Genomic DNA, 27,530 nt, shown 5'->3' with positions numbered 1-27,530 from the left:
GACTTAGATAGGGTCAATAGCATATTAATGTATACTAGGAGATCTCACCTGTAATTTTTGTTGATATCTTCAAGGGTATTTGTATCTTTGGTTCTTCTCCCTATTCTGTTTTCAGTATTCAGTTTGAGATCATGATATTCATGTTTGAGATCATGATATTCATGTTTGAGATCATGATATTCATGGCGACATCCTCTCTCCTCCAATGATAATTCTAAGAATCTCTCTGTGAAGTCAAGTGCTAGGAAGTGCGTATGCCTGCGATTTTTTGTTTCTTGAACAGGTTCCACTGGCTCACTATGATCTTTATGTTTAGTTGTTAATGTCCAGGCTGCTGAGCTACTACTTGATGTAGGTAAGTCTCCTGCTCATAGCCTTTCTTTTTTAAAACATTTTTTATTATTTTAAAATATAATGTTATTGTTATTATTAAAGCGTTGTACAGAGGGGTTGCCATTCCATAAGTCAGGTAATGAGTATATTTCTTTCTGGACAATGTCACCCCTTCCTTCGCTTCCCTCCCTCCCCTGCCCCCCATCACCCCCTCCATTCCCTGCCCAGAGTTCCTTTTTGTTTATCTTCTGTTCTGCCTGGGCATTTTCCACAGCTTGCTTGTCTTTGGAAAAGACACAAACAAAACACCTGGATCCGTTGGTGCCCAGGATGCTGAGGTAATGTAGGTCTTTAAGGTTGCTAAATCTGCTGATCTTAGCCCTTCCTTTTACTCTAAATCTGGTTTGTTTGCATTTTCCTCCAACATACCTGTCTTCCAAAGATGACAAAGATGTTGAAATAACCACAGATCATTTTCTATTTGTCTTCAGTTTTTATAGATGTGGCTTTCTGAATATTTTTTGTGCTTTAAAAATACTCAAGATCCACCCATTTACCTGGATTGTAAAATATTTATGTTGTTATATATTTATGGCATTTGAGTGGTTGGCCTCTGCTTGCAGCAAACAACAACAACAAAAATCAAAAACCCTTTACAAAAGTGAGAAATTTCATTATGAGATAATCTGCCGGTGTGTTCTTCTCTTTAATTGTCCTTCTCTTTAATTACAAGATTTCTATTGGTGACTCTAGGTGCTATTAGTTGCTCCTTTCATTTTTGTATTCCATCCAGAATTGCCTCAACTGCAATAAGAGCCTTTTGCCTTGAATATTGGGGAACAAATTTGGAATGAAGAAATGATGAACTAGGCGCTGACATTATACATCCTAAACTCAAAAATCTGTGGATCTCTATCCAAATGTTTATCTGGCTCCATCTATATAACGTATTAAAGAGTCAACTTTAATTAGCAAAGATAACTACTGGTAGGATAATGGAAAAATATTATGGTTTCCGGCCCTTTTAATCACTGTTTTCTCAACACATTTAAGTGAATTAAAAGCAGATGTTGAAATTACTGCCAACTGTTCACTCGCTGTATGTGAATGAGAATTAACTCTGTTCTTTTCATCATTAAATTAAATTACAGCCTTCAGTGGTTTAAAAGGTTTTGAAATGCAAAGCCTGATGGGATTTTAAAGTTACAAATAATACTCAATAATTTTGAAAATGTTTGTCCTTGTAAGAAAATAGGAAAAATCCTGGAAACATTTAGAATTCTGAAGCCCTCACATAATATCTGTAGAAAGAAAAATGAATTTGTTATATAACAAGCCCTACATTTTCATGTAGTAACATACCCAAAACATCTTAGAAATGGTGGTCATTCTTAAACAATACAAAATTCAGTATGACTCAGAGCCCAGGTGACAAGGCTCACTAAGAGTTGTTTACAATTTCAGAGGTGGTTGAGCATAAAGAAGGCACAGGTGATATGGACCAAGGCCTTGAGCAAGGTTACTTGTATAATAAAGAAGGTGTCGTAGTTAATGCAGCCTCACAGTAACAGCTAATCTCTTAGAAAACCCTGTGGGGCTTTTTGTTTTGTTTTTTTGTTTGGCCATTCAAGCCTTTGTGTAGTTCTCTAGCTCATTAAATAGAGTAGAAAAGGAAGATAGTGCAGAGATGACAGGAGTCAGATTTCTAAAATTAGAACAAAACATTATGGCTTTGATATTCGTTTCTGTTGAACTTGTATTCTGGACAGCTTAGTACTATGATTTTTATATATTTCAAATTTGCAGGAAAACATATGGCCACAAATTCCAAAGGGTTAAAAGTTTAGGTAAAGACTCTCTTCACTATAATTTTGCTTTTTTTTTCCCCTGACCAATAACAACTTCCTACTGTTAAAAAACCAAGGACTCCTCTATCTGTATTTACAACCCCGGGTTTCCCTTTGCATTCTGCATCGGAGATTCTAGCCATCTCCTGGGTGACTCACCAAACACTCAGAGCTCAGCTCAGGATTTTCAAAGCCAAACTCAGTATGTCTGTCTATCCCCTAGGTTCTGTTTGCCATTTCTACAGAGTTGAAGAGTCTTCAACTGGACACTTAGGCAATATTCTAATGTTTTTCTTCCTCCTAGGAATTTTTGCTGCCCTAAATATTAAGTTGAGTTCTTCCCCTTTACTCCTGAAGCTTTCCTCTTGTTCTCGTTCCTCATTATATTTTATATAAAGGACTTCCTTAATGAGTCTTACTTCCTTCCCCTCTATTCCACATACAGTCAAAACATTCCTGGATTCCAGGAATCCAGACATACAGCCTGTAGAGTCAATTTATTAGAAGTTTTGTTTTGTTTTCGACAGCCTTGGGACTTTAATTCAGGGCCTGGGAACTGTCCCTGAACTTCTTTTGCTCAAGGGTAGCACTCTACCACAGGAGCCACAGCACCACTTCCAGCTTTTTCTGTTTATGTGATACTGAGGAATCAAACCCAGGACTTCATGCATACAAGACAAGCACTCTACCATTAAGCCACATTCCCAGCCTATTTTTTTTAATCACTTGAATTTACTTACAGTTTTCAGTTAATCTCTTCCAAATTGCCCAGCACTTTAGACCAGACTCCAATCTACACATTTGTTACTTGCTTAGCTCTTTCATTTTTGAACTTGTGCTTTGTGGTGTAAATGTTTCTAAAATTAAAATCTGCCCCAAATCCTTCTCTCATTTGCCCTATCTCTATGAAAGAATTCCAACTTCCCATTAAGCTCCTGTAGGGTGATCCTAGAATCATTTGTACGTGGTGAATGTCTCATATCATCATACTATCTCACTTTGGACAAGTTTCTTTCAGTAGTAGTTTTGTTTGTAGGGTGTTAGTAGCTTATACCTGTAATCTTAGCTACTCAGGAGTCTAAGATCTCAGGTTCCATGTTTGAAGCCAGCTTGGACAGCAAAGTCTGTGAGATGCTTCCATCCAATTACCAACCAAAAAGCTGGAAATGGAGCTATGTCCCAACTGGTAAAGGTAAGCCAATACTAAGCAAAACAGTTAAGGAACTGCTGCGTGATTCCATGACCACACAAGAGGAGCTGCCAAGAGTTGTTTACAATTTCAGAGGAGGAAAAGCATGAGAAAAGCTGAGGTGAGGCGGGCAGAGATGTCAAGCCCTGCTACCGGCACACAAAAAGAGTAGGAGGTTGTTAGTCATTTTAGTATAGACAAAGCTCTGTTTGAGACCCTAGAAAGAATGAATTTACCTCCTACCTCTCCTACTTTTACCTCTACTCTTTTACTTAGCACAAGCTCAGCTCACCATTGTGTCTTTCAATCCTCTGAGCATCAGAAAAATTGCACTCATTTAAAAAACAAAATCCGAAGAGAAAAAAAAAAAAAGACCACAAATGTGAGAAATTCATCCCCAGAGATACTAATTCTGCTGGTTCAAGTCAGGCTTTTGACCTTGTGGTTTACAGTTCCTCAGGCAATTCTAATATGCAGGAAGCATTGAGAATCAATAGCTTAGAGTAAGATTGAAGCTGAAGCTCTTATCTGGAGAATGGAGGAGTACTCCCAACTTCTCAAAGTTAAAGCTTGACTGGTCCCGTTGGAACATTCTCTACAACTTGGCCTTACAAGGGCATCAGACTAGTTCATTCAAGCTCTAAAAAGTTGAAGAAACTGAGACAGGGCCCTGATGATTTTGGTTCATAGCACCTGGTTGTAGGACCTAATCTGATACTTGTACAGCTAGTTTAGGAACAGTTGTTCATGAAGAGGAGCAGATCAATGACCATGGGGAGCTAGCTAGGTTCCCACTCTGTCATTCATGTGTCTCAAAGACTTTCATAACAAACAAATATCATTTCAAGAGTATAATATATGGGGAACAAAAGGCCCCAGGAAATTTAGGTTTAACTTTCTGGCACAGTCCAGCAGTGAAGATTCCTGACTCCCAAATCCTCAAGGCTAACACCAGTTGAGGAGATTCCGAATCCAAGCATCTGGTCCCTACTTCTGGCTTGGTCACAAACCTGACAGAGTTGTGCCCCAGTTTAAGCGCCTCTGCTCTCCTCAGGGTCTTTATTTCCCCAGATGAGGTGGGTGGATTGATTTGGTATTTGTGGGGTGCTTTCTTCTCTTACAGGTGACACTAGGTGGCACTCGTGTAACTCCTGTGCTGGGCTGTGGGAGCAATTTGGCTGCCAGGATCCTCTGTCCCTTAAAACACTCAGGGACTTGCCAGGGACAACTTGGGAAATAATGTAAGGAAGACTGCTTTTTATTAAAAGCAGTCCACAAATGTCTGTAGTGTTTTACCAGCTGTTTTCATTAATTGTGTCATTCTGGTGTCATGTTCCTCTCCTTGCTGTCATTTTGAAAATTTTAAAATAGTGAATAAAAAAATAAAAAACCTTGGACTCTTAACCCAAGCACCAGGTCTTAAACTCTTGCTTGGTATTTTTGCTGAGCCATGTCTCCAGTCCTGCATTTTGCTGGTTGATTAGAGATGGAATCTTGTGGGCTTTTCTACCCAAGCTGACTTTGAACAACAATTCTCTCATCTTGGCTTCCTGAGTATCTAAGATGACAAGAGGGAACCACTGGGATCAGGAAACTATTTCTATGGTTTGGCTATATTTGTGGTTTGGGGTTGAGGGGTCAGTGTCTTGCTATAGAGCCCAAGCTGGCTTCAAACTCATAATCTCAGCTTCCTGAGTTGCTGAGATTATGTGTGTGCACTAGCGTGCCCCACTTACCTTTGTAAATTTTGTGTGATATAAAAGCAAATTGTATTATGTTAGCAAGTACTAATCCCTGCCAGTCACATGTGACTGCATGAGTAATTTAAAGAGGAAAGAGAGCCACTGTCTCAACAGTGAACTTGAAGCAAATGTATTCTTTCCTGAGGTGACTCATCCACCAGTAGGCCAAGACAGCCTGACATGGTTCTTGTTCAAAATCTTAATCGTTTTCGTTAGGTCTGGAGTGCCCATAGACGCCCAAATTATTTTATGAATTAAGTCTAGCTTAATCTGGCTTCAAAACTTAACTCAGAAGTGAGACAGTTAGTACTGCATGGTCTTATGCTGTCCCTTAAATGCCACTCATTGACCAAACTCATTCAGGTCACCTGACAGAAGTTCCCTTGTGTCAATGCCTACAAAAGTAGTAGCTAAGCACTTAGTGACAAAAATCAACACAGAGCCAGCACTGGTGACTCACAGCCTATAATCCTGGCTACTCATTAGGCTGAGATCTGAGGACCCAACTCAGGCAGGAAAGTCCATGAGACTCTTATCTCTAATTAACCACCAGAAACCCTGAAGTGGAGCTGAGGCTTAAAGTGGTAGAGTGCTAGCCCTGAGCAAAAAGCTTTGGGACAATGCCCATATAGTGAGTTCCAGCCCCATGACAGACAAAATAAGTAAATAAGTAAATAAATAAATTCAGAAGAATTGTTTTTAAGGTGTAACACTGTGAGGTTTCATATTACAAATTCATGCTGATGATGTTATAATATAAAGCCCCTGCACATCAAATAAATGCTAATTATTTAATTTTTTGCTAATAAAAATTAAATTTAAAAACTTAAAAAAATGTAAATGAAAAAATTGTTCTTGAAGTTTAGGAGATGGATATTGACTTCTGAACCTCTTAGTTGCATAAATTTCCTGGGTTGAAGTATAGTCAGAACTTCCAGCCATAGTGTAGAATATGATGCGGTGTTAGTGATAGAAAAGAGATTGAAGATTCAACTGAATATGCGCAAGTAGTGATCCTAAAAATATCTAAAGCCAAAATATTAACATCAGCAGCATTTTGGATGACAATTCATTGTCATATTTTTCTATATTGTATTCTTTTCTATAATTTCCAAGTTTTATTTAAAGACCATAATTTTGTTTTTGTGAATTACTTTTTTTCTCAAAGAAAAAAGAAGGAAATGTAAGGATCATTAGACTTCAACGAAGAAACTCTAATTACCTTGATTATGGTTTTAAAAGGGGGGGGGGTGTAATATTTCCTTTGGATGTGAAAGCTATTTGCCTGTTTTGTGATTCACTGATGGCAAAATCAGAAATAGTTTTACTGGCCGGGCGCTGGTGTCTCATGCCTGTAATTCTAGCTACTCAGGAGGCTGAGATCTGAGGACCGAGGTTCAAAGCCAGCCTGGGCAGGAAAGTCCTTGAGACTCTTATCTCCAATAAAACACTAGAAAACCGGAAGTAGTGCTCTGGCTCAAGTGGTAGAGTGCTTGCCTTGAGCTGAAGAGCTGAGGGACAGCGCCCAAGCCCAGAGTTCAAGCCCCACGACTGACAAATAACAATAATAATAATAATTTTACTAACATTGACTTCAACCTGCACAGAAGGAATTATTAAAATGGAAGTGGAATACACATTTTTTAAATAACTTATAGGGTTTCTTTTGGCCCCAAATAGAATACTCAGACGAAATTGCTATTTCTGTTCTCTCTTTTATGATGTTTTTACCTTTCATCCTCATGCCAATTCTACAAGATGCCCCCGTGTGGCTTTCTTTAGCCCTTTTTCTTGTCACACATTATTCTTTTAACATCCTCAAGGTAAAGAAGTTAGGCTAAAGAAAAGGGTCGGAAGAAGCTTTGTACATGCTCCTTAGGTAAACATTGTTGTATAAACCTAGACATAAGTGTCTGCATTTTAGTTTTCCATTTGTGAAGAGAATAGATACTCATCTCTACCATCTGGTTTATTTTAAAGATAAAAATAATGTGTGTGACAGGCCTTAAAATTGTATAGGTGAGTTCTTTTGGAAGTAGATGGTGAGATGGCGTTAGAATTATGAAAGGTTTAACAGGTTAGCTCAAGCCTGCAATCCTAGCTACTTAGGCGGCAAAGATCGGGAAGATTGAAGTAGAGGCCTGCCCAAGCAAAATAAAAAAGTTGGCAGGATTCCATCCCAAGCCATGGCTGGGTATGCTCCTCTTACCCCAGCTATCGCAGCCACAGGAGAAGCACAATTCCTAGGCCCCATCAACCCCAGTGATGAAAGGAAGCACAAATAGGAGGATGGTATTCCAGGCTAGCCTGTGCATAAAGCGAGATCCTACCTCAAAAATAACCAACTCATAAAAGGGGCTTATAGGTATGACTTAAGTGGTAGAACACCTACCTAGCAAGTATGAGGATCAGTTGTCAAAAAACCAAGTGAAGAATGGGAAGAGAGTAACACAGAAGAAAAGGGGGAGGGGTTAGAAGCATGACTCAACATGGACTCTGCTTCTATTTACATTTCTCACATATCTGGGATGACAGGTACATGCCACCATGCCCAGTTTTTTATTGGCTGAGATGGAATCTTCCTAAATTCACCTGGTTTGGCCTGGAACTGCAATTCTACCAATATGTGCTTCCCAACTGGTTAGGATTACAAGTGAGAGCCACCATACCAACACTTGGAGATGTGATGGAAAATGAAGAAGAAAAAGAACCACCACTACCATCATCACCATAATGGGTGATCCTTGTTGATATATGTCTGTTATTTAAGGAATTTTTTTTCATAAGGGAATAATCCTATGGGAATTAGTGGTATATCTTTGAATATATCATCAGAATACTGAAATGATATTGGGCTAGCCCAGCATGTGCAAAGCCCCTGATTAATTCCCAGCATCACCAATATCAACAACGAAACAATATTAAAGTCTATCTGTAAAGGGTATTACTTAGCTGTTTCTCCCCCAACCAGTTCCTTTCCCCTTCTGAACTGTAAGGGTAGATACAATGACAGGGTAGGTACAATGACTCAAGATGACCAATCAGATTGTCTTATCTCCATGGACCACAGTAATTACTGCAGAAGGAGCAATGGGACTTTCCTAGGCCTATCCCTTTAGAATTGTTTGGAAGACTGCTTCCTGCTATAATGATCTAGAACTGCAAAATTACTAGCCTGGCATCACCTGCCACATGATGAGAGACAAGATGTCATAGGACTAAGTCAGGATTACACAGAAACAAGTGATGAAGAGGCAGACTCAGCTGGTACATTCCTGAAATCATCCCATCGAGCCCTGCCTTCAGTCATACCCAAGAAATAACCCTTCTCCTTACACTTATGTGAGTTACCTAAGCCATTAAGCTTCTTTTGCGTAGGCTAGTTTCACAATTAAGAATCTTAATTATAGCCGGGCACTGGTGGCTCATGCCTGTGACCCTAGCAACTCAGGAAGCTGAGAGCTGAGGATCACGATTCAAAGCCAGCCTGGGCAGGAAAGTCCATGAGACTCCAATCTCCAATAAAACTACCAGAAAACCAGAAGTGGTGCTGTGGCTCAAGTGATAGAGCACTAGCCTTGAGCTGAAGAGCTTAAGGGACAGTACCCAGGCTCAGAGTTCAAGCCCATGACAGACAAAAAAAAAAAAAAAAAGAGCCTTAATTACTTCATCCATTGGAAGGAGTGCATAAATGTACTTTTCAATACTTGGCTTCGTTCCCTGAATATTGTTTTGGGGATTCATCCATATGATATGTGCGATTATTTACTATCATTTTTCGTTATTGTACCATATTCAGTTTTGTGACAAATGCCACCATCAATTTATCATTTTCCCCTGTGAATTGGCCTTTGAATAGTTTTCCCTTCTGGCTTTTGGAGTTTTTGAGAACAAATCCACTCATTTCTATTGGGGGTAGATGTAGAACAGCTTGTATGCATGCTTGGCTTTCACAGATACTGCCAAACAATTGTTCAAAAACAGTTGACTTGGTTAACCTACCACAGATCATTAGGAGACATTGGGTGGTGCATCCTGACATTACATAGAATTTTCTCCATTTGAGATTTCAGATATATAAAATAATTTCATAAACCATACATCTTAAGATGCAAAGTTCTTTTTTTCAGTTTCAGATTATTACTGTTTTGTTTCAGAGTAATTTCAGGTTACTGGAAGGTAAAATTGTAAAATGCCCTTTTACTACTTGCTTCTTTCCCTCAGACTGTGGCTACCCTCTGGGGTGGCCTTGATTAAGCTACCGCCTTGTTAGAACAAGTTAATCCAATAGCCAGACTCAATTAAAGGTTCTTAATTTCACTTGAGTGTTTCTCAAAAATGTTAATTACATCCTTTGGTCTTGCAAACAGGCACATTCCTCTCCATTTGTAGAACCTGGAGAGGCTCAATTGTGTACCACAGGCCAGGAAAATTTAGCATTCAACAAATAGGCTCACTTTAAATGAAAATCTAATTTCCTATGCAAAGTCAGTAACCCAAACACAAGAAACAGAATTCATCTTATTTCTTTTATGTCAGCTGCCTAACTTTCTTTACATCTGGCTTTGAATGTTTCTACAAAGGTGTTTCTTTTGTTTTTGTTTGGTTGAGAATAAGAGAAATGTTGGATAGAAAATAGGAAGGGGAAATGAGTATACTCACAATGGCTCTGATTACTAGCAGACCGGGTGAATGCTTGTGATCTGACAAAAATGATGACGTGGTTGGAATTCTATGAGCCATTGTCATCTTTCTCCTCACTCTGGTGATGCAGACCATAACCCCTTGGCTTTAAATGATAAATTAGACTATCATCTACTTTTTTGCATTTTTCCCTGTACTTCTAGTCCACAGGATTTGTCTGTAATTTTTTTTTCAAGTTGCCACAAGTCTACACAAACTCTGCATATAACTGGACTGAAGAAGTTCAAACACATTGTTCAGGGTCAGCTGTATCCACTCAGCAATGAGAAAAAAATCAGAGATAAATAAAAGTGAAACTCTGATTTTAAGTAGCTCCTGGGTTAGTGGGGACAGATATGTACATATCTGGCTATGAGTGCTACAAAAACAATAAAGTGAGTATTCTATAAACATTAAAAGACTTTTATTGTACAAGTAAATGCAAGACAATGAAGTCTTGGTTCATTTTGTTACCTTTCCTTAAAACTATAGTAGTTGATTCAAGTGAAAATGTGATAATCTGATGGAAAATAGTCATCTTCTTCACTCTTTGTGTTGGCTATTGGTTTTGGTTTTTAAAGCTTTGGAGGTTGTTGATTTTCTGCTTTCGTAGTTCTTCATGCTGTCTTTTACTTGGTGCTTTTGAGTGTATAAGCAGATGGTTCTTGGATCAGAACCATTTCAAGGGTTTTTCTTCACTCTTCCCCCTTATCCCTCCCTCCTCAATTGATCATTTCCTTTGTTTTGCTTCTTGCTTTCCAAGAATGAATTAAAATGGTATTTCTTGCAACTTTTCCTCTACCTTTAGTTTAGTTGACATCTAACTCTCGCCCCTAATTTCTGGAAGGCTTATGTAGGTATACCGTTATTTTCCAACTTTCCAATCTCTATTGCTTTAAAGCAAACCCAACCTTCACAGGTGAAGAGTGACCTGCAAACCTCTACCTCGGCTTCCTTTTCTCCACTGTAGGCTCAGAAAGCAATCAGCCTCACTTCATGTGTCCATCCCACTGTCCCATCTCCAGCCTGTTCAGTCAGCGCTTATTACATTTATTTAGTTTAGCTGGGCACTGGTGTTAGCCACCTATAATTCTAGCTACTTAGAAGGCTGAGATGTCAGGATTGCGGTTCAAAGCCAGCCTGGCTAGGAAAGTCCGTTAAACTCTTATCTCCAATTAACCACCAGAAAACCGGAAGTGGTAGAGAGCTTGCCTTGAGCTGAAGAGCTCAGGGACAATGCCCAGGTCCCATGACCAACAATAAATAATTTTGTGTACATTATTTTTATTCTTCCATATGTCCAAAAATACTAGAAAACTAACAGTTCAGTAGATTGGTAGAGGGTACACCAATGAATTCCCAACCTTAACATGCATAAGAATGACCACAGGGTTTTCAATGCAGATTCAGACACAAAGCTATAAACTTTGATTTATTAGCTCTGGCCCTGGGATCTGGAGATGGTGGTTAACAATCAATGGAGTTGATTTTCTGCTGCTGCAGGTGGTTTGGGGACCACATTTTAAAAAACTTCATTTAGTATGTCCCTGCTTAACAGGGACATACACAAAAAACCCCAGGACTGAAAAGTTGCAGATCCATGCCTGGCTTTTGTCTTCATGCAGAGAGATAGTACTGGCTGTCAGTTCCTCTCTCAATTTTTAGGGAAGTTTTAGATTTATAGAGAAAAAATTTACAGAAAAATTGAGTGAAAAGTATTGAGGATTCCCATAGATACCACTCCCTAAAGTCCCCCATATTCTACCTATTCATTCCTCCTTCCTGTCCAAAAATCCTAGGATTCCAGAATGGCATACAGTTGGAGCCATAAAATACATAGCCTGTTTTGACTGACTTATTTCATTTAGCAATATGTTTTGAGAGGTGGGGGGGTATGCCGTGTATTTTTTTCTTAATAGCTCATTTCCTTTTATTGCTGAGTCAAAATAAGTGGAATAAATAATATTCCATTGTGTCACCGTTTCCTTATCTTTTGCCTATTGAGGGATATCTTGATGCTTCCAAATATTGGTGATTGTGTTAGTTTTCTATTACTGTAACAAAGACATGAACTAACACACAAAGAGGTTTATTTTGGCTCACAGTTTTGGAAGTTTCAGTACCTTAGGATGGTTCCAGTCTTTGAGTCTGTGGAGAGGGAGAGTCACTGGTCAGGCTCCCAGTGACCTGAAACTTCCCAGTAGGCTCTACCTCCTACACCTTCCACCACTTTCCCAAAGTGCCACTGACCATACACCAAGCCTTCAGCACATGGCCTTTGAGGGACAGTCCAGTTCCAAATTACAACCGCAATGATGAATAAGGCTGCTATAGATATTCACAGGCAGGCTTTTGTCTGGATATGTGTTTTCAACTCATTTGGTTCAATACAAAGGAGCACAATTGTTGGAAACTAACAGACTGCCTTCCAACGTGGCCATACTACTTTGCATGCCCAGCAATGAGCGAGCACCTGTTGTCATGGTATTTATTTGAAGTTTCTCTAATGACACAGGATGTTGAGCATCTTTTCATATTTTTCAGTTTTTATTATTATTATTAGCATAAGTTAATAGTATAAGGAGAGGGCTGTGATAATTCCATGGAAAATGAGCCATTTTTTTGTGTTTCTTTTAGCTCTAATAAATGTTCTTTCTAATTAACACATGTTCACATCAGATAGTTTAAGGAAGCATAGATGATTCACAAAGAAAGAGAGAAAAATGAAATCATGCATAATCCAAAGACAACTGCTGTTACTATATAGGCCAATGCATTTTCAAACTTTTCTAACATTTTCACAGTCACATTTCCAAATCTTTATATTTTTTTTATTGTAGGCTCATGCCTATGATCTTAGCTATGCAGGAGGCTGAGATCTTAGGATTATAGTTCAAAGCCAGCCTGAACTTTGAAGTCCATGAACACTTTCTTCAAGCAGCCACCAAAGGGGGGAAAAAAACTTGAAGAGGAACAATGGAGCATGTGGTAAATTGATGAGCCATTTTTTTATATGCTTATTTCACATCTGTGTGTTTTCTTTGGTGAGAGGAACAGATCTTTTTACTCATCTCTTAATTGGGCTAGTTATCTTTATTGTTGAGTTTTAGTTGTCCTTTATATCTTTTGGATACCAGCTTTTAATCATACATATGTTTTACAAAGATTTTCTCCCTAGTCATGGTTGTCTTTTGTTGTTTAATATTGTCTTTCATGAATAGGTTTAATTTTGATAAAGTCCAAATGACTTCTTTTTTTTTCTCCTTTCATGGATCATGCTTCTGATGCTGCAACTAGACTGTGTCATCAGGGGCCGCTATGGAAGGAGCTCACCCAGGACATTAGGTTTATCACAAAACCCTTTCCATGACTCACTTAATCTTTTCCATTTTAGTTTTGGGGAGGATATTTGACCTCATAGAATTAAAAGTCCTTTCTTACTTTCGCCAAACTGCTAAAGCCAATGAATATGCAAGTGAAGCCGTGTCCAAATTTGGGGCTCTGCTGACCACAGGGGACCCTATTTCTGAGTTATTGCTCTTGATCCCTTCACAGCTGTCTCTGGAAAGAGAAGAATGGAGGGCCAAGTTTCTTGGATGAGTCGCAGTCAGTTTTCTGCGGATGTGGTTGATCCCAGGACATACACAGCGAATTTATAAGAGACTAAGGAAAAGGCCCTGCCTTGAGGATAACATATTGAGGATTCCAGGGGTCAAGAAATGACCTCAGTTCACTTGGGAAACTTTCACTGGTGTGAACCAGAGGCCTGCATGGAGCAACAGGCCCTCTAAATGCCCCTCATGGTGTTATTTTATCTTTTAGACAAAGGAGCTTAAAGGCAAACATCTTGAAATACAACTCTGCCTCCACATTGGCTGGGATGAAGTGGAGGAGTTGGACGCTCTTTCCTTCTGCCAGCTTTGGTCCTGATCTTAGGATTTAACCATTCTTTTCAGTTTCACAGAGTCCAATAAGAGTATATACATATATTAATAAATCCTTATAGAAGTGGATTGTTCTCCTGGTCTTTAAGTCTCTAGAAGCCAATAAATTAAACATTAAACAGAGCCCCAGATTATCTGTCTTCCTTCTCTCTTAATGCGTCTGCAAGATCATGCATTATCTCACAAGATTGGAATGTGACAGATTCTATTTTAAGTCTTCTGATGATTCTTTCATTTAGCCTTTCTGAGAAGCAGAGTTCAGAAGAATTTGTGTAACTTAGACTGTCTGCAGTTCACTGCATCTCCCAGTCCTGGTTTCAAAGAGGTCAGTGTCTTTTTAGGGCCATATGGAGCCTCCAGTGTGTTCTCAGGAGAATGAAATCTTTGTGCTAAGAAACTATCTACAGAGCATCCTTGACAACTCTATTCAGCGACGTAGAGACATGCATTACCCAAAGAACTTTTTGAGTACTTAAATAGTAGGGCTGTTTCAGTGGACCCGATAAACCCTAAGTAATGAAGCTGTCCATTGATATGGAGACTGCTCATTGGCAATGAAACTAGCAGGCGGGGCCTCAAACAAGTATGCTGCCCCAACTTCTTGGAAAGCTAATGCTTCTCACTCTGTCTCCTTTACTGATATCTGCCATCACCGCCATCCATCTCCAGAACTTTTTCCTAAACTGAAACACTGTACCAATTAAACAATAACTCCTCAGTCTTCTACCCAGCCTTGGAAGTCACACACTGTTTTCCCTTTTTGTGACTGGCTCATTTCACTCAAGATTCACCTATGTTGTAGCATGTGACCGAATTTTCTTCCTTGTTATTTACAATCTCATTTTGTTTATCCTAATCCGTGCATCTGTGGACACTATCTATTGCGAATAATGCTGCTATGAATATGGGTACACAAACAGTACTTTGAGGTCTCTCTTCCTGATTTTCTTCTTGATATTGACTCTGTGCAACTGCTGGATTCTATGATCATTGTTTCTAATTTTTAGAGGGCTCATATGCTGTTTCCTGCAATGGTGATACCATTTTGCATTCTTACTAGCAGTATTTAGGAGTCCAGTTTTGCTATCTCTTTAACAACATTAAAAAAAAAACAGTTATCCTAAGTATGTGTCTTCTTGTGGTTTTTGTTTTCATTTTTCTAATGATTATGGGTTGAATATGGATTTCTTGGCCAATTGTATGTCTTTGGAGATGTCTATACAAGTTGTTTGTCCATTGGTTAGTTTGCTTTTGTTGAGTTGTAGATTAAAAAAAATACTCTGGATGTCAATCCCTTTTCAGATTTTTTTCAGAATATTCTCTCCCATTCTCCTTTTCACTCTATTGATTTTGTGTATATCTGTGTGTGTGTGTGTGTGTGTGTGTGTGTGTGTGTGTGTGTGTAATGTTGGTCATATTTCAGAAGCAAAATGTTTAGAAATGGCAGAAATAGGTATTTCATAGACCTGAGCTTTACCACAAATTAGGGCCTTTGATTTGTGTTTTTTTTTTATTCCCTCCTGCCTCCACAACTACATTCCCCCTCCCCCAGCCTAAATTGTAAAGTTCATTTTTCAACATAGTTTCTTGTGCATCTCATTGTTACAATGGGTCAACCTGTATCTCTATTTAAACATTTTGTTTTTTCCCTTCCCCTCTCAAATTAGACTGACATCAAATACAGTGAAAACAGGGGTTATACCATGGGGGAGGAACATACAAAGCAACAACAACAAAAATCACATGGTACCTTATAAACACGTTAGAAACAATAGCAAGCAAGAAAAAACCACTTATGTCCCTATCTTGGGATTCATTTCGCTTAACTTCATCTTATCTGGTCATATATACATAGCTTTTGACATTTTCTACTTGTCCCAGACATATCCTCGTTATTGCAAATAAGGGAAACCATGGGACCTACGTTTCTTTGGGCCTGGCTTACTTCACTTAATATAATTTTTTCCAAGTCCTTCCATTTCCTAACAAATGGGGCCTTTGGTTTGTTTTTAACTGTTGCTGTTTTCTATTTTAACTGTCACAGAGGTGATTGTTTGTACCATGAAGATGGAGCAACTTTTGGAAAGGCCTATTAAAAACCTCAAGACTATCAGACTAGGGTAAATGAATTCTTTGTTATACTAATAATCCTGCTTTTGTGATGTGATTTTATATGAAGAAAATAGAATGTTGGTCCTTGTAAGATGAACATGGGATTTGAGTGTCAACCAAAAGGATACTGAAATTAGAGTTTTAGATCCCAGGCTGATACTCATGTCCAGCCACTTGTCTATATCAATGGGCTAAATAGACAGTAATGTTGAAGGGAAGAAGGCATGAAGGATGGGGGAAGTGACTCCCAAAGGGGAATAGCTTTGCCTCTCCCCATTGCTATGAGGATTACATGCAGCAGTGGAGATAAGGTGCCTTCAACTTCTCTGACCACATAAAGGGTTCAATCCTGAACCAGTTTTTTTCTTTCATCTCATTTCTCTTCTCCTTCAGTCCCCCCTGCTCATTGTTAGCTTTAAGAGAAAGACAGAAATCTAGAAGCATTACTCATACCCCCCTTCCACCCTCCTATAAAGATATAGTTTGTTTCTTCCACTCCAGGTTACTTTTTGGACTTGTATAGTCCTAGTTTCCACAGAGCACTTGGGATTTCCTTGACTTCGCCAAAAAGTCCTTGATTTAAATTGGAGAATATATTTTTATGGCTAGTCCATTGATGTCAACTATGAACAAAAAGCTGAGAAATCCTGAGGGGAGGGGAGTATGCTATTTTTACAATATCCTGCTCCAAAAATCATTTGTCTCAGTGGCATGACAGTCTCTCCACAGAGACCTCCACAGAGCAGCAGTGGCCCCGGGCGGCTCTCCACCAATGGCTGGCTGTGAGCTGTGAACTCCACAAGATGTTTCTCGCCATCAGCGCATGACTTCAGTTTTTCCATTCCCACTGTGGTGAAAATGAACGAGAAAACTGGACCCTGCCTCAGGAAGCAGCATACAGGCTCCACACCAATCAAAGCAGGAAGATACTGTGCTAGATACTACTTCATTTTCCAGACTTTGAAGAATTCTTACATTTGTCAGAGTAGCTCTGAATCATTTTATGGTTGTTACTGGATTAGAATGGGGATATTATACATGCCTGACCCTTTGCAGGAAAAGTCCCTCTCCCTTTTCATGAGCTCTTCCTGCTTCCTGAGCTAATCTCATACTTTCACTTCTTTGTCTTCTAATCATTTTACCAACATGCATTTTAAAGGAAGAGAGGCTGGGATTTAAAATAAAAATAGAGGGGACAAAGTTATGGCTGCACATAACATATATGCATATGTTACATATATATACATATATGTGTGTGTATGTGTATATACATGTATATACATGTTGCATATTGTCCTTAACACATGAACTCTTGAATATAACAAAAGTCTTATTTTCCCTAAGTATCTATCTCCAGCAGATTCTCTTAGGTTTTATCAGCACCATCAACTCTTCTGGCTTTCTTGGACTTCAACTCTTCTCTAAGCAGACTTCAGCTGCTTATGTTTTGGCCTTGTAAGCCATTCATTGATTCATTAGTTAATATTTATTTTTGGGTTGGTGCTGGGGTTTGAACTCAGGCCTCCCATCCTATTCCCAGCCATTAAAAAAAATCTGTTTACCTGTCTAACCTATACACATAGGCACTGTTATTTCTATTTCTCTGTAGAATCTTAATTGTGGACACATAGGCACTGTTATTTCTATTTCTCTGTAGAATCTTAATTGTGGACAAGTGATTCTGAGAGGTAATAAATGTGTTCATGCCTTTTCTAATAAGCACCATAACTGAGGAGTGTGGATTACAAGGCCAAAGAATCCAGTGAATACACTGGGCTCGTATAGATGACCTAGGGTCATCTCCTAGTGCAAGTCTTAATCACATGTACAAAGCCTTCTCTGACAAAGGGTACAGTTACAGGTTCCAGTGATTGCATGGGGATGTTTCTGGTGGTGATAGCAGCACAATTTATACCTGATCACCAGAGTTAATCATCCACACATGGGAGACATCTAAGGACAGGCCACTCGCTCCTGCTCTCTTCAAGTGACAACTTCTCTGGACTTCCTCCACGAAAACCAAAATACTGTTCAACCAGGCCGCATGCTTGTTCCTTGGGACTTCTATATGTATCTTTTTACTCCCTGTCTCCATGTTTTGTAGGTGGTTCTTAAGTTTTCAAATTCATTCAGGCAGGCCAAGAAGATTTGAGACATGGAAGGGAAGAAGGTCATGCTTTTATCCACAGGCTCTGCTATTCGCAGACTCAGTGGCAGCAGTAGTGCACAACCCAACAGCATGCTGTTCACTGGCCCATCATAGTGAAGACTCATAGACTTTGCCTGGCAACACCAGGTTCACATTCTGTCCACCAGTGGAATCACCCATCACACTCTGTACACACTCTGTGCCTCTTAATACCCCTATAGACAAAAGTGGCATTGGCCAAGTAGCCACACAACACAGGGTAACCTACGGTAATGAATGCATCTATGACTTGAAGTGACATAGAAGTACAGGCCCAGGGCCTTCTGAGATTACAGTGAACGAAGTCTGATTTACTCCATTTTCTCCTCACCCTAATTCTCCCTATTTAACCTAAGACCAATGTCTATACCAGGGAAGATATAAAACTTAACTATGTAACTTGAGGATAAAGCTGGGAAGGGGAAATAGGGGAGAATGATGGGAGGGGTGACATTGATCATACTCATGTCCTGACTTATGGTATTGTAACTTTTTTTTCAGTCATGGAGCTTGAACTCAGGGCCTGATACTGTCCCTGAGCTTTTTGCTTAAGGATAGCACTCTACCACTTTCAGCCACAGCTCCACTTCCAGTTTTCTGGTGGTTAATTGGAGATAAGAGTCTCAGAGAGACTTTCCCACCCAGGCTAGCTTTGAACTGCAATCCTCAGATTTCAGCCTCCTGAGTAGGTAGGTGAGGTGTGAGCCACCAGAGCTCAGAATGTAACCTCTTTGTATAACCACTTAATTGTAAAGTTAAAATAAGAAAAAAAAGAAAAGAGTCACTGAGTTGTCAGGGCCTCCAGACTTGCTTCTAGTTGTCTAGTGATGCCTCTTTAGACACAAGAACTTCAAACAATACTCAAGACTTTGTCTAGAGCTCAAGAATGATTTATTGTTCCCATTCCAAGGACGTTTTCTCCCCCATACTTATAATCTTGTCCCTTCTTTTCTTTCTCTTCCTTCTCTTCTTCCTCAGCTCTAAAAGTCTCATTATATAAGATTGTGTTTGTTTCAGTCAATCCAGCTCTTCTTGTTCAAATATCTCAGTCATTGCAAGAGCTGTCAGAGATCTGTGGCTCTATCACTTCATGGTCTGTTTCTGTTTTCTTCTTTCTTTCTTTAAGGCTTGAATTTACAAAGATAAGTTTTCTTTCCTGTTTTTCAGCATCAAATAAACTGCCATTATGGCAAAGGCACTCAACCAAGTTAATGCCCCTGTTACTGTGTAGACAAGCCCCAAGAAAAGGCTATCACCTCCACTCCATGTCAGGGTGGACAGGACGACAGATTTCTCTCCTTGGAACCTGGTGACTGGAAAATATAAGAAGCCTTGTTAAGGATCTGTCTCAGCACACCTTATCTCTACCACTGCATATACCAAAAAGGTAGTTTAAAGCATGTGAAATTGCTCTCTTTTTTGCAGGCAAAATATTGGTTGAATATTTACTTTTATATGGTTCAACACAATGATGCAGTGCTCTTTATCTTGCTAGAATAAAATTAATTAAAAAGCTGGGTGCTGGGCTCATACCTCTATTCCTAGCTACTCAGGAAGCTGAGATCTGAAGATTATGGTTAGAAGTCAGCCTGAGCAAGAAAGTCCGTGAGAGTCTTATCTCTACTTAACCACCAGAAAAGTGGTGTTATGGCTCAAAGCGGTAGAGTACTATACTAGCCTTGAGCAAAAGAGCTCAGGGACAATGACCAGCCCCTGAGTTCAAGCCTCACGACCAACAAAAAATTAAAAAATTAAAAAACTAAATAACAACAAGCTTTCTCTCTACATAGATGTAATCTACAAGCGATTCAGACACAGATAGATCTGAATGACTTGTTTTTCATCATTCGTCACTTCTTGGATGGATCCAAGGAAGGTAAAATAAATATAGTTTTTTTTGTTGTTGTTTTTTACAGCAAACCTGAACTTAGTTAGGCTCAGGAGAAATGAAGTTAGTTCCTGAATAAGTTGAAGCTGGATCAAATTCCTACTTCAGGGGAAATTCTTCAAGAGTGAAAAACAGTTACAGCAAAAATAATTAAAAGTAAAAGTAGGATAGATGGTAAAGCATTTTTGGTGAGAAAACTAAAGATGTTGCGTTGGCCTTTGTTTGGAAAAGGCCAGCATCCCTGCTGCTGGTGAGAAAATATTTGAAGTGAGTTTGCTATCGTTAGCATTTTAATGACATCATCTCTAATATGCATGTGGCTTGAGGTTTTCAAACATCTGGTCCTTTTTGTAAACGAAACTAATAAACAAACAAAGATTTCTCATAGCAACGGCAGGGGTCAGAGGCATTTCCCAGCAAAGCTCTTAAAAGGCCTCACTCAAATCACTTGGCAACATGCTATTTAAAGGCACAAGGAAACTTGTTAGGAAACTAGCTGTCTTTTTTCTTTTACATCAGAATTCCTTATTGTCACCAGGTCCTTGAGTGCAACCTCAACCCATCTGCCTGCCTGTATTCTCCCTTTCCATTCCAGCTTCATTTGAATGGGAGGGTTTTTAGGATGGCTTTTATCCCTCAGCCTTGGCCTAATTCTTATTAGCTGGCACACTAGGCTGGTCACACCAGGCCCACACACGGTGCAAGTGGAGGCCTGGAACTCATGACTGAAGCTGTGCATGGCAGATATAGACTTGAAAGTGATCAGTATTAAAGGAAATCGAGTTCACAAACAGGCAGCTTCCTCATCCTCTGAACTCCCATTTTCTTCCTGAAAACAAGAGATCAGCCTCTCTCATGAAAGCTTCTGTACCAGAAGAAACATTTTTATAAATCATTAGAGACTAAGATTTGAGGCCAAAGAAATCTGTGCAAAGAAACCTAGTTAATCTAATCATCATCTTTCTTGTTATTTTCTGTAATTGACACTTTTTTTTCTTTCTTGCCGGCCCTGGGCCTTGAACTTAATGCTCAAGGCTAGCATTCTACCACTTGAGCCACAGCACCACTTCTGGCTTTCCTATTTATGTGGTACTGAGGAATTGAACCCAGTGCTTCATGCATGCTAGGCAAGCGCTCTACTACTAAGCCACAGTCCCAGCCTCTAATTGACAATCTCCTCCACCCCCCAATCATGGGCCTGAACTCTGGGCCTGAGTGCTGTCCCTCAGCTCTTCAGCTCAAGGCTAGAGCTCTACCACTTGAGCCACAGTACCACTTCTAGATTTTTCTGCTTATGTGGTGCTGAGGAATTGAACCCAGGGCCTCATGCATGCAAGGCAAGCACTCTTCCACTGAGCCACCTTCCCACCCATAATTGACAATCTTTTAAACCCACTGTAGAAGCACTCAGGCTTAGTCCCTTTTTCAGGTCATCATTTTTTCTTGTGAGAGTTCTTATGTAAATGTAAATAAAATGTGCTGTTTTCCCCATTACTCTGTCTCATACTAGTCCCAGGTAGAGACCCCAAAAGAGCAGAGGGAAATGTTTTCTTTTAGACAAGATTATAAGGGAACTCCTCCATACAAATATAAGAGAATTATACACATTTTTTTTCTGGTAAAAGTACTTGATTGGAGAATAGACTAGAATGAAAGAATTCAACAACCACTAGCCTTCTTTCTGAAGGAGAAAGAAAAGTAATACAAAGGATACTATAAGATATGTTGAAACTGTAGTTTCCAGCAGGTAAGCCTTCTTTAAAGTAGTGTTCTCGTGAGAGCCGGCGGTAGAGTTTTTTGAAAGTAGGAAAGGCAGCTGTCCGCATCCACACAATAAAATCTTCATTGATGAAGCCATTGTTTCCTGGGTCCTCTCTATCTAGTTCATAGATAGGTACAGACCAGGATGGGGGCTTTGCACTTCCTGAGAAAAGACAAGGAATATGACAGAGAAACATCATCCCTAGAAATTAGAGTTAAAAAAAATCTAAGTGTGGGGGCTTGGGAAGGTGGCTCAGTGGTAGAGTGCTTGCCTTGCATGCATGAGGCCCTGGGTTCGATTCCTCAGCCCCACATAAGCAGAAGAAGTCAGAAGTGGCGCTGTGGCTCAAGTGGTAGAGTACTAGCCTTGAGCTGAAGAGCTGAGGGACAGTGCCCAGGCCCAGAGTTCAAGTCCCACGACCGACAAAAAAAAAAATCTAAGTGTGGGTGTTGGAGGCATGGCTTAATTGGTGTAGTGCTAACAAATGAATAAAAGCAGTCAGGTACTAAGTTCAAGTCTTGGTCTCAGAACTAAAAGAAAAAAGAAAAAACTCAGTGTGTATGTAACCTGATTTTTATACCATTAATAATAATGTTTTTAAAGACTCTAAGGAAAATTTCATAATTTTATAGGGTTTAAAAAAAGAGTAGAGGTCAGGCACTGGTGGCTCACGCCTGTAATCCTAGCTACTCAGGAGGCTGAGATCTGAGAATCATGGTTCAAAGCCAGCCTGGGCAGGAAAGTCTGTGAGACTCTTATCTCCAATCAACCACCAGAAAACCAGAAGTGGTGTTGTGGCTTAAGTGGTAGAGCGCTCACTTTGAGCTGAAGAGCTGAGGGACAGCGCCCAGGCCCAGAGTTCAAGCCCCATGACTGACAAAAAAAGAAGAGTAGAAGCCAGGCAATTTTGGCTCACACCTGTAATTCTAGACACTCAGGAGGCTGAGATCTGGGGATAATGTTTCAAAGCCAGCCTGGGCACGAAAGTTTGTGGGACTCCTATCTCCAATTAACTACCATAAAGCTAGAAGTGGAGCTGTGGCCCAAGTGGTAGAGCACTAGTCTTGAGCACAAAAGCTAGGCACAGTGTCCAGGCCCTGAGTTCAAGCCCTAGGCCCAGGACAAAAATTAAAAATAAATACAGTGGGATATTAAATTTTATGGACATCTTCAACTACAGTAAAACATTGAAAAGGGTAGAACAAAATAAAAAGAATGAGGTTGTTCTTTATAATAGAAAATATATTTTCCTCCCTGAGATAGGATCTGGCTATGTAGCCCAGCTTAGCCTTGAACTCACAGTCTTCCTGCCCCTCCCTTTGTGGAAGATAGAGGAAAAATAATCTCATTTCTTTAAATTCACTATTAGTCCAAAGAGAGCAAATGAAAACCAGAAACACACAACTTTAAAGTAAAAAAGAGTGACAACCACTATGAGGGTATGGAAGTGGAACTCTTGTTCGGAGCAGATATGTGGATGAACATCTTAGCATTCTAGAAACATTCATGAAAAGTGTTACTGTTTTCTGAATTTTGGTCCAGAAACTCAACTTCTAGGAATGCAGTCTAAAGAAACACCACAGAGGGCTGGGAAGGTGGCTCAGTGGTAGAGCGCTTGCCTTGCATGCTTGAGGCCCTGGGTTCAATTCCTCAGCACCACATAAGCAGAAAAAAAAAAAGCTGGAAGTGGTGCTGTGGCTCAAGTGGTAGAGCGCTAGCCTTGAGCTGAAGAGCTGAGGGACAGCGCCCGGGCCCAGAGTTCAGGCCCCACAACTGGACGCCCCCCCCCCAAAAAAAAGAAACACCACAGAAGGGTGCAAAGATGGGGCTGCACAGATGTTCAACTCTGTGCTGCCTCTGGGAAGCTGTGGCAGGACAGGGAGGAGGCGGCCAGCATTAGCATCTCAGCCCAGTGTGAATCAGGAAGTGTGGTCCAGCTTGGGCTATGGCACAGACTAAGAAGGATAAGGTGCAGGGTGGTGCTAGAAGGCACATCTGTTGGTGTTAGCCTCATAGCCATGAGCATGTCTGTCTCTTCTGTTCTACACGGAACTCCTTCAAACAGTATTGCCCTCATCTATTTTTTTTTTCTTTAGCAGTTGGTCCAGTGTCTGACACATAGCAGCTGTTCAATAAATGCTTGATAAAGGAAGGGATGAAAGATTCCAATTAAATCTGTTCAAGTGGATAATAAAAACCATATTGAATTTTAAAGCTCTAATCAACAAGAGTAAGTTGTTTCATAGACCTTTTCCTACCACACAGTTTGTTCTGTTAGTAAGATGTCCAAATGGACTTATTTTCTAAGTATGGCTACAGTGCTGGTCAAAGTTCACATTAAGTTTGGTTTGAGTAACCTGCTGAAGAATGCTTGTACACACTTCTACTTCCTCTAGGCAGACTTCTTGGCTGGAGGACCTTCCTTGGTGTATATTGTAGAACTCACATAGTTTTTAGCTCTTCCCCAAATATCAATCATTGTTGTTTGAGCATTTGATCAAAATCACCAACTACCTTTGGTGTCTGCACTCTGACTTCACCATCTTTTTACTTTTTGGTGTAAGTCATTGTGAATTCCAAATGTGTGTGGTATGGGACCTTAATGTCAGAATGACCCAGACTTGTGAAAAACACATGCTCAAAGTTGCCTCTCTTAAACTCCAATCCTACTCCCTGCCATGTATCTAAAAGGTACGAGAAGCATATTTTAAGAAACATAAACTTCAGTTGGGTTGTTTGAATTCATCCATTTATTCAACAATATTGTCTTGATTTCTCATGCACAGGGATGCAAACCTGCTGGAGATCCAATCACTGTTTTCAAAACAATTCACGGAGATGCTAACAGAATACAATGTGGTAACTCTTGCAATAGAGACTAGAACAAAGTATAGCAGAAGATGGGAGAAAGCCAAGACCCTGTATGTTATAGGCTTATGGTTTTGTGGTAAGACAGAATAGTACAATGTCATCAAGTTGCTTTCAAAAGCTGGGAATGCAATGATAAGACACAGTGATGATACATGCGAGCTTGTCCAGGACAGACCCGGTGTATGTCTGTTGTACATTATCCCATCTGATTTTGCATTTACTCCAAATAAATAGTGTGCCTACAGTTTTATTCTTCCAGTTTCCAGTCATAGGCTCAGCGAACAGTGTGTGAGATTTGCCCATGTGCAGTGGGCTGGGTGCTTACTTCACTTGAGATCATACGTGAGAGATAAGCAGAGACATTTTCAGTCAAAACACAATGTTACATATCCCCGTGACTCTTGCCAGCTTTTTAACATTCCAACCAGCTAGCTCACACTTTGTGTCTTGGCCCGTGAGCTGTGTGGTGCTGCCAGGGTGCAAATCAGCAGGGTCAATGGCAAACGTGGGAAACCGCAAGTCTGCATATATGTGCATGATATGCGGATGGGTGCTGACAGGAGTTTGAACTCTGTTGGAACAGTGACTTTTTATTTATAACATGCCATATATATATTTGTTGTTATTACTTTCTTAATTCCATTTAGTTATGCAGGGCTAATAAAAACCCAAATGTGTGTTTAATGTAAAGTACAGTTTCTTAAGAAAGTTGATGAATATGATACCAAAAATGTTGGTTGACCTTGCTCACCCACAGGCCACAGTGGTGTGAATCACCATGTAAGGATGGAAAGGTATAACTCTGTTGAAGAAAATCAGAACCTACTTCAAAAGTTTGTGGATAACCATGCATGGTAGTGCTCAACTGTAATTCCAGCACTCGGGAGGCTAGGGCAGGAGGATTGACATTTCAAGGCCAGACTGTGCTATGCAGAGAGTTTGGGACTCATCTCAGCTACATAGCAAGATCCTGCCTCAAAGAAGAAAGAAATGTTTGAGGTTAGTTTTAAAAGATTGTATCTGGAAAATGGATAAACTCTTAGACCCACTTGTATATCAGTCTGTGACAGCATGACTTCTTTTAATAATATTTTTATTGAGATTAAGTGATTACATAAATTTCACAGTATTGTAGGATAGTGATAGTTAAAGTCACAAACACATTTTAATTTTCACGAGGTACATTGTCATGTGGCTCAAGTGGTAGAGTGCTAGCCTTGAACAAAAAAAGCTAAGGGACAGTGCCCAGGCCCTGAGTTCAAGCCCCAGGACTGGCAAAAAAAAAAAAAAAAGAGGAAAAGAAACCCAGCATGACTTGTTATTGGTATCAAATGGAATTTCCTTCAGTTTTCACCTTTTTCTTTTTTTTTTTTAAAGACATCTCACTATGTTGGTTCAGTCTCATCTCAAATTTTCAGTCTTCTTGAAGCATCCCAACCTCTGGGATTACAAATGTGCACAACCATGCTGATCTAGTTTCAGTGTTTTAATTTTTACTCACTTTTGGTAATTAAAGAAAAACTTTTAACACGTTGTCTCCACTGGCAAACAAGAACTTTTTAAAGAGTTAAATGAGGACACTTAACATGAAATTTTTCAAATAGAAAAATCAGGTTAATTATAGTTAATTATAATAATGGTTTGACTGGGGGATGGCATATCTGCTAAAAATTCATGAAGATGAAACTTTTGTCATTGTTATCAAGGTTACTAAAAACTTAGTTAAAATCTTTAAATGGAGCCAGGTGCTGGTGGCTCCAGTCTGTAATCCTAGCTACTCAGGAGGCTGAGATCTGAGGATTAAGGTTCAAAGCCAGCATGGGCAAGAATGTCTCTGAAACTCTCCAAATAACCACTTCTGGTTGTGGTGCTGTGGCTCAAGTGGTAGAGTTCTTGCCTTGCTTGAGCTGAAGAGCTCAGGGATAGCACCCAGGCCCAGAGTTCAAGTGCTGTGACTGACAACAACAACAAACCAAGTTTAAATGGTTTGGTTTTGTAGAATAATATAAATGCAAATTTGATGGAGAATAACATAGACAAAAGGTAATGCTCTTTGTAAACTGAGAAATCAACAAAAATCAATATACTGAATATGATTAAAATTTGTTGTGGTACATAAATAATTCACAATTTTACACAGCTCCATTTCTAGCTTACAGTGATTAATTGGAAATGTGAGTCTCATAAGCTTTTGTGCCTCAGATCTCAGCCTCCTGAGTAGCTAGGATTATAGGTGTGATCTACCAGCACCTGGCCAAGATCTGCAGTTTCTTTTCTTTTTGCTTATGTGGTGCTGAGGAATGGAACCCAAGGCCTCAAGGCATGCAAGGCAAGCGCTCTACCACTGAGACACCTTCCCAGCCCAAGATCTGCATTTTTTGAAAGTACATTTTAGTATACCTATTTCATAGATCTCTCAATGTGATGTCAATTTAGGAATCAATAACTGAAAGTTGCAAGTAAGTATATTGTTCTAATACCTTCTTTTTCTTTCAAAAATACATATAAGCTTGGATAGTAAATTATATGATCATTTTAACTGTATACAAAGCAAGAAGTTTCTCAAGCACTGCCCTCCCACCCATGGGGGAGGAAGCAGTGTTTCTAGAATTTGAACTTGGAGCTTCCTATTTGTCAACCAGGTGCTCTCTACCTCTTGAAGCACACTCCCCATTTGCCAGCCTCAAATCAACTTTGTCTTGGTGGCAAAGTAGAAGGGACAGGGAACAGATCACTCATATTTCTTACAGGCACTGAACAGAGTAGCCCATGGTGGGGAAGTCAGTGCAAAGGAAGTCAATAAAGAAGGAAGACTCATAAGCTTCTCCCCCCCCAAATAAAACAAATATTTCATATAAAATAAGAATACTGGGGGGCTGGGAAGGTAGCTCAGTGGTAGAGCGCTTGCCTTGCATGCATGAGGCCCTGGGTTCAATTCCTCAGCACCACATAAGCAAAAAAGAAAAAAGCC

General features: G+C 39.8%; 1 protein-coding gene across 1 annotated transcript in view; it reads right to left on the bottom strand.

Moving 5' to 3' along the window:
* LOC105991449 (cell cycle control protein 50C-like) overlaps positions 1 to 27,530 on the bottom strand; it is a 39,444-nt gene that overhangs the window by 3,180 nt on the left and 8,734 nt on the right. The window contains 4 exon segments of the mRNA XM_013024091.1: positions 13,236 to 13,355; positions 19,177 to 19,381; positions 21,641 to 21,889; positions 26,061 to 26,100. Of these exon segments, the coding sequence (XP_012879545.1) occupies positions 13,236 to 13,355; positions 19,177 to 19,381; positions 21,641 to 21,889; positions 26,061 to 26,100 (614 nt within the window).

The sequence above is a fragment of the Dipodomys ordii genome, unplaced genomic scaffold (genome assembly GCF_000151885.1).
Source record: "Dipodomys ordii isolate 6190 unplaced genomic scaffold, Dord_2.0 Scaffold73, whole genome shotgun sequence".
Lineage (NCBI taxonomy): Eukaryota > Metazoa > Chordata > Mammalia > Rodentia > Heteromyidae > Dipodomys > Dipodomys ordii.
This window is presented reverse-complemented; position numbering and strand designations above follow the sequence as displayed.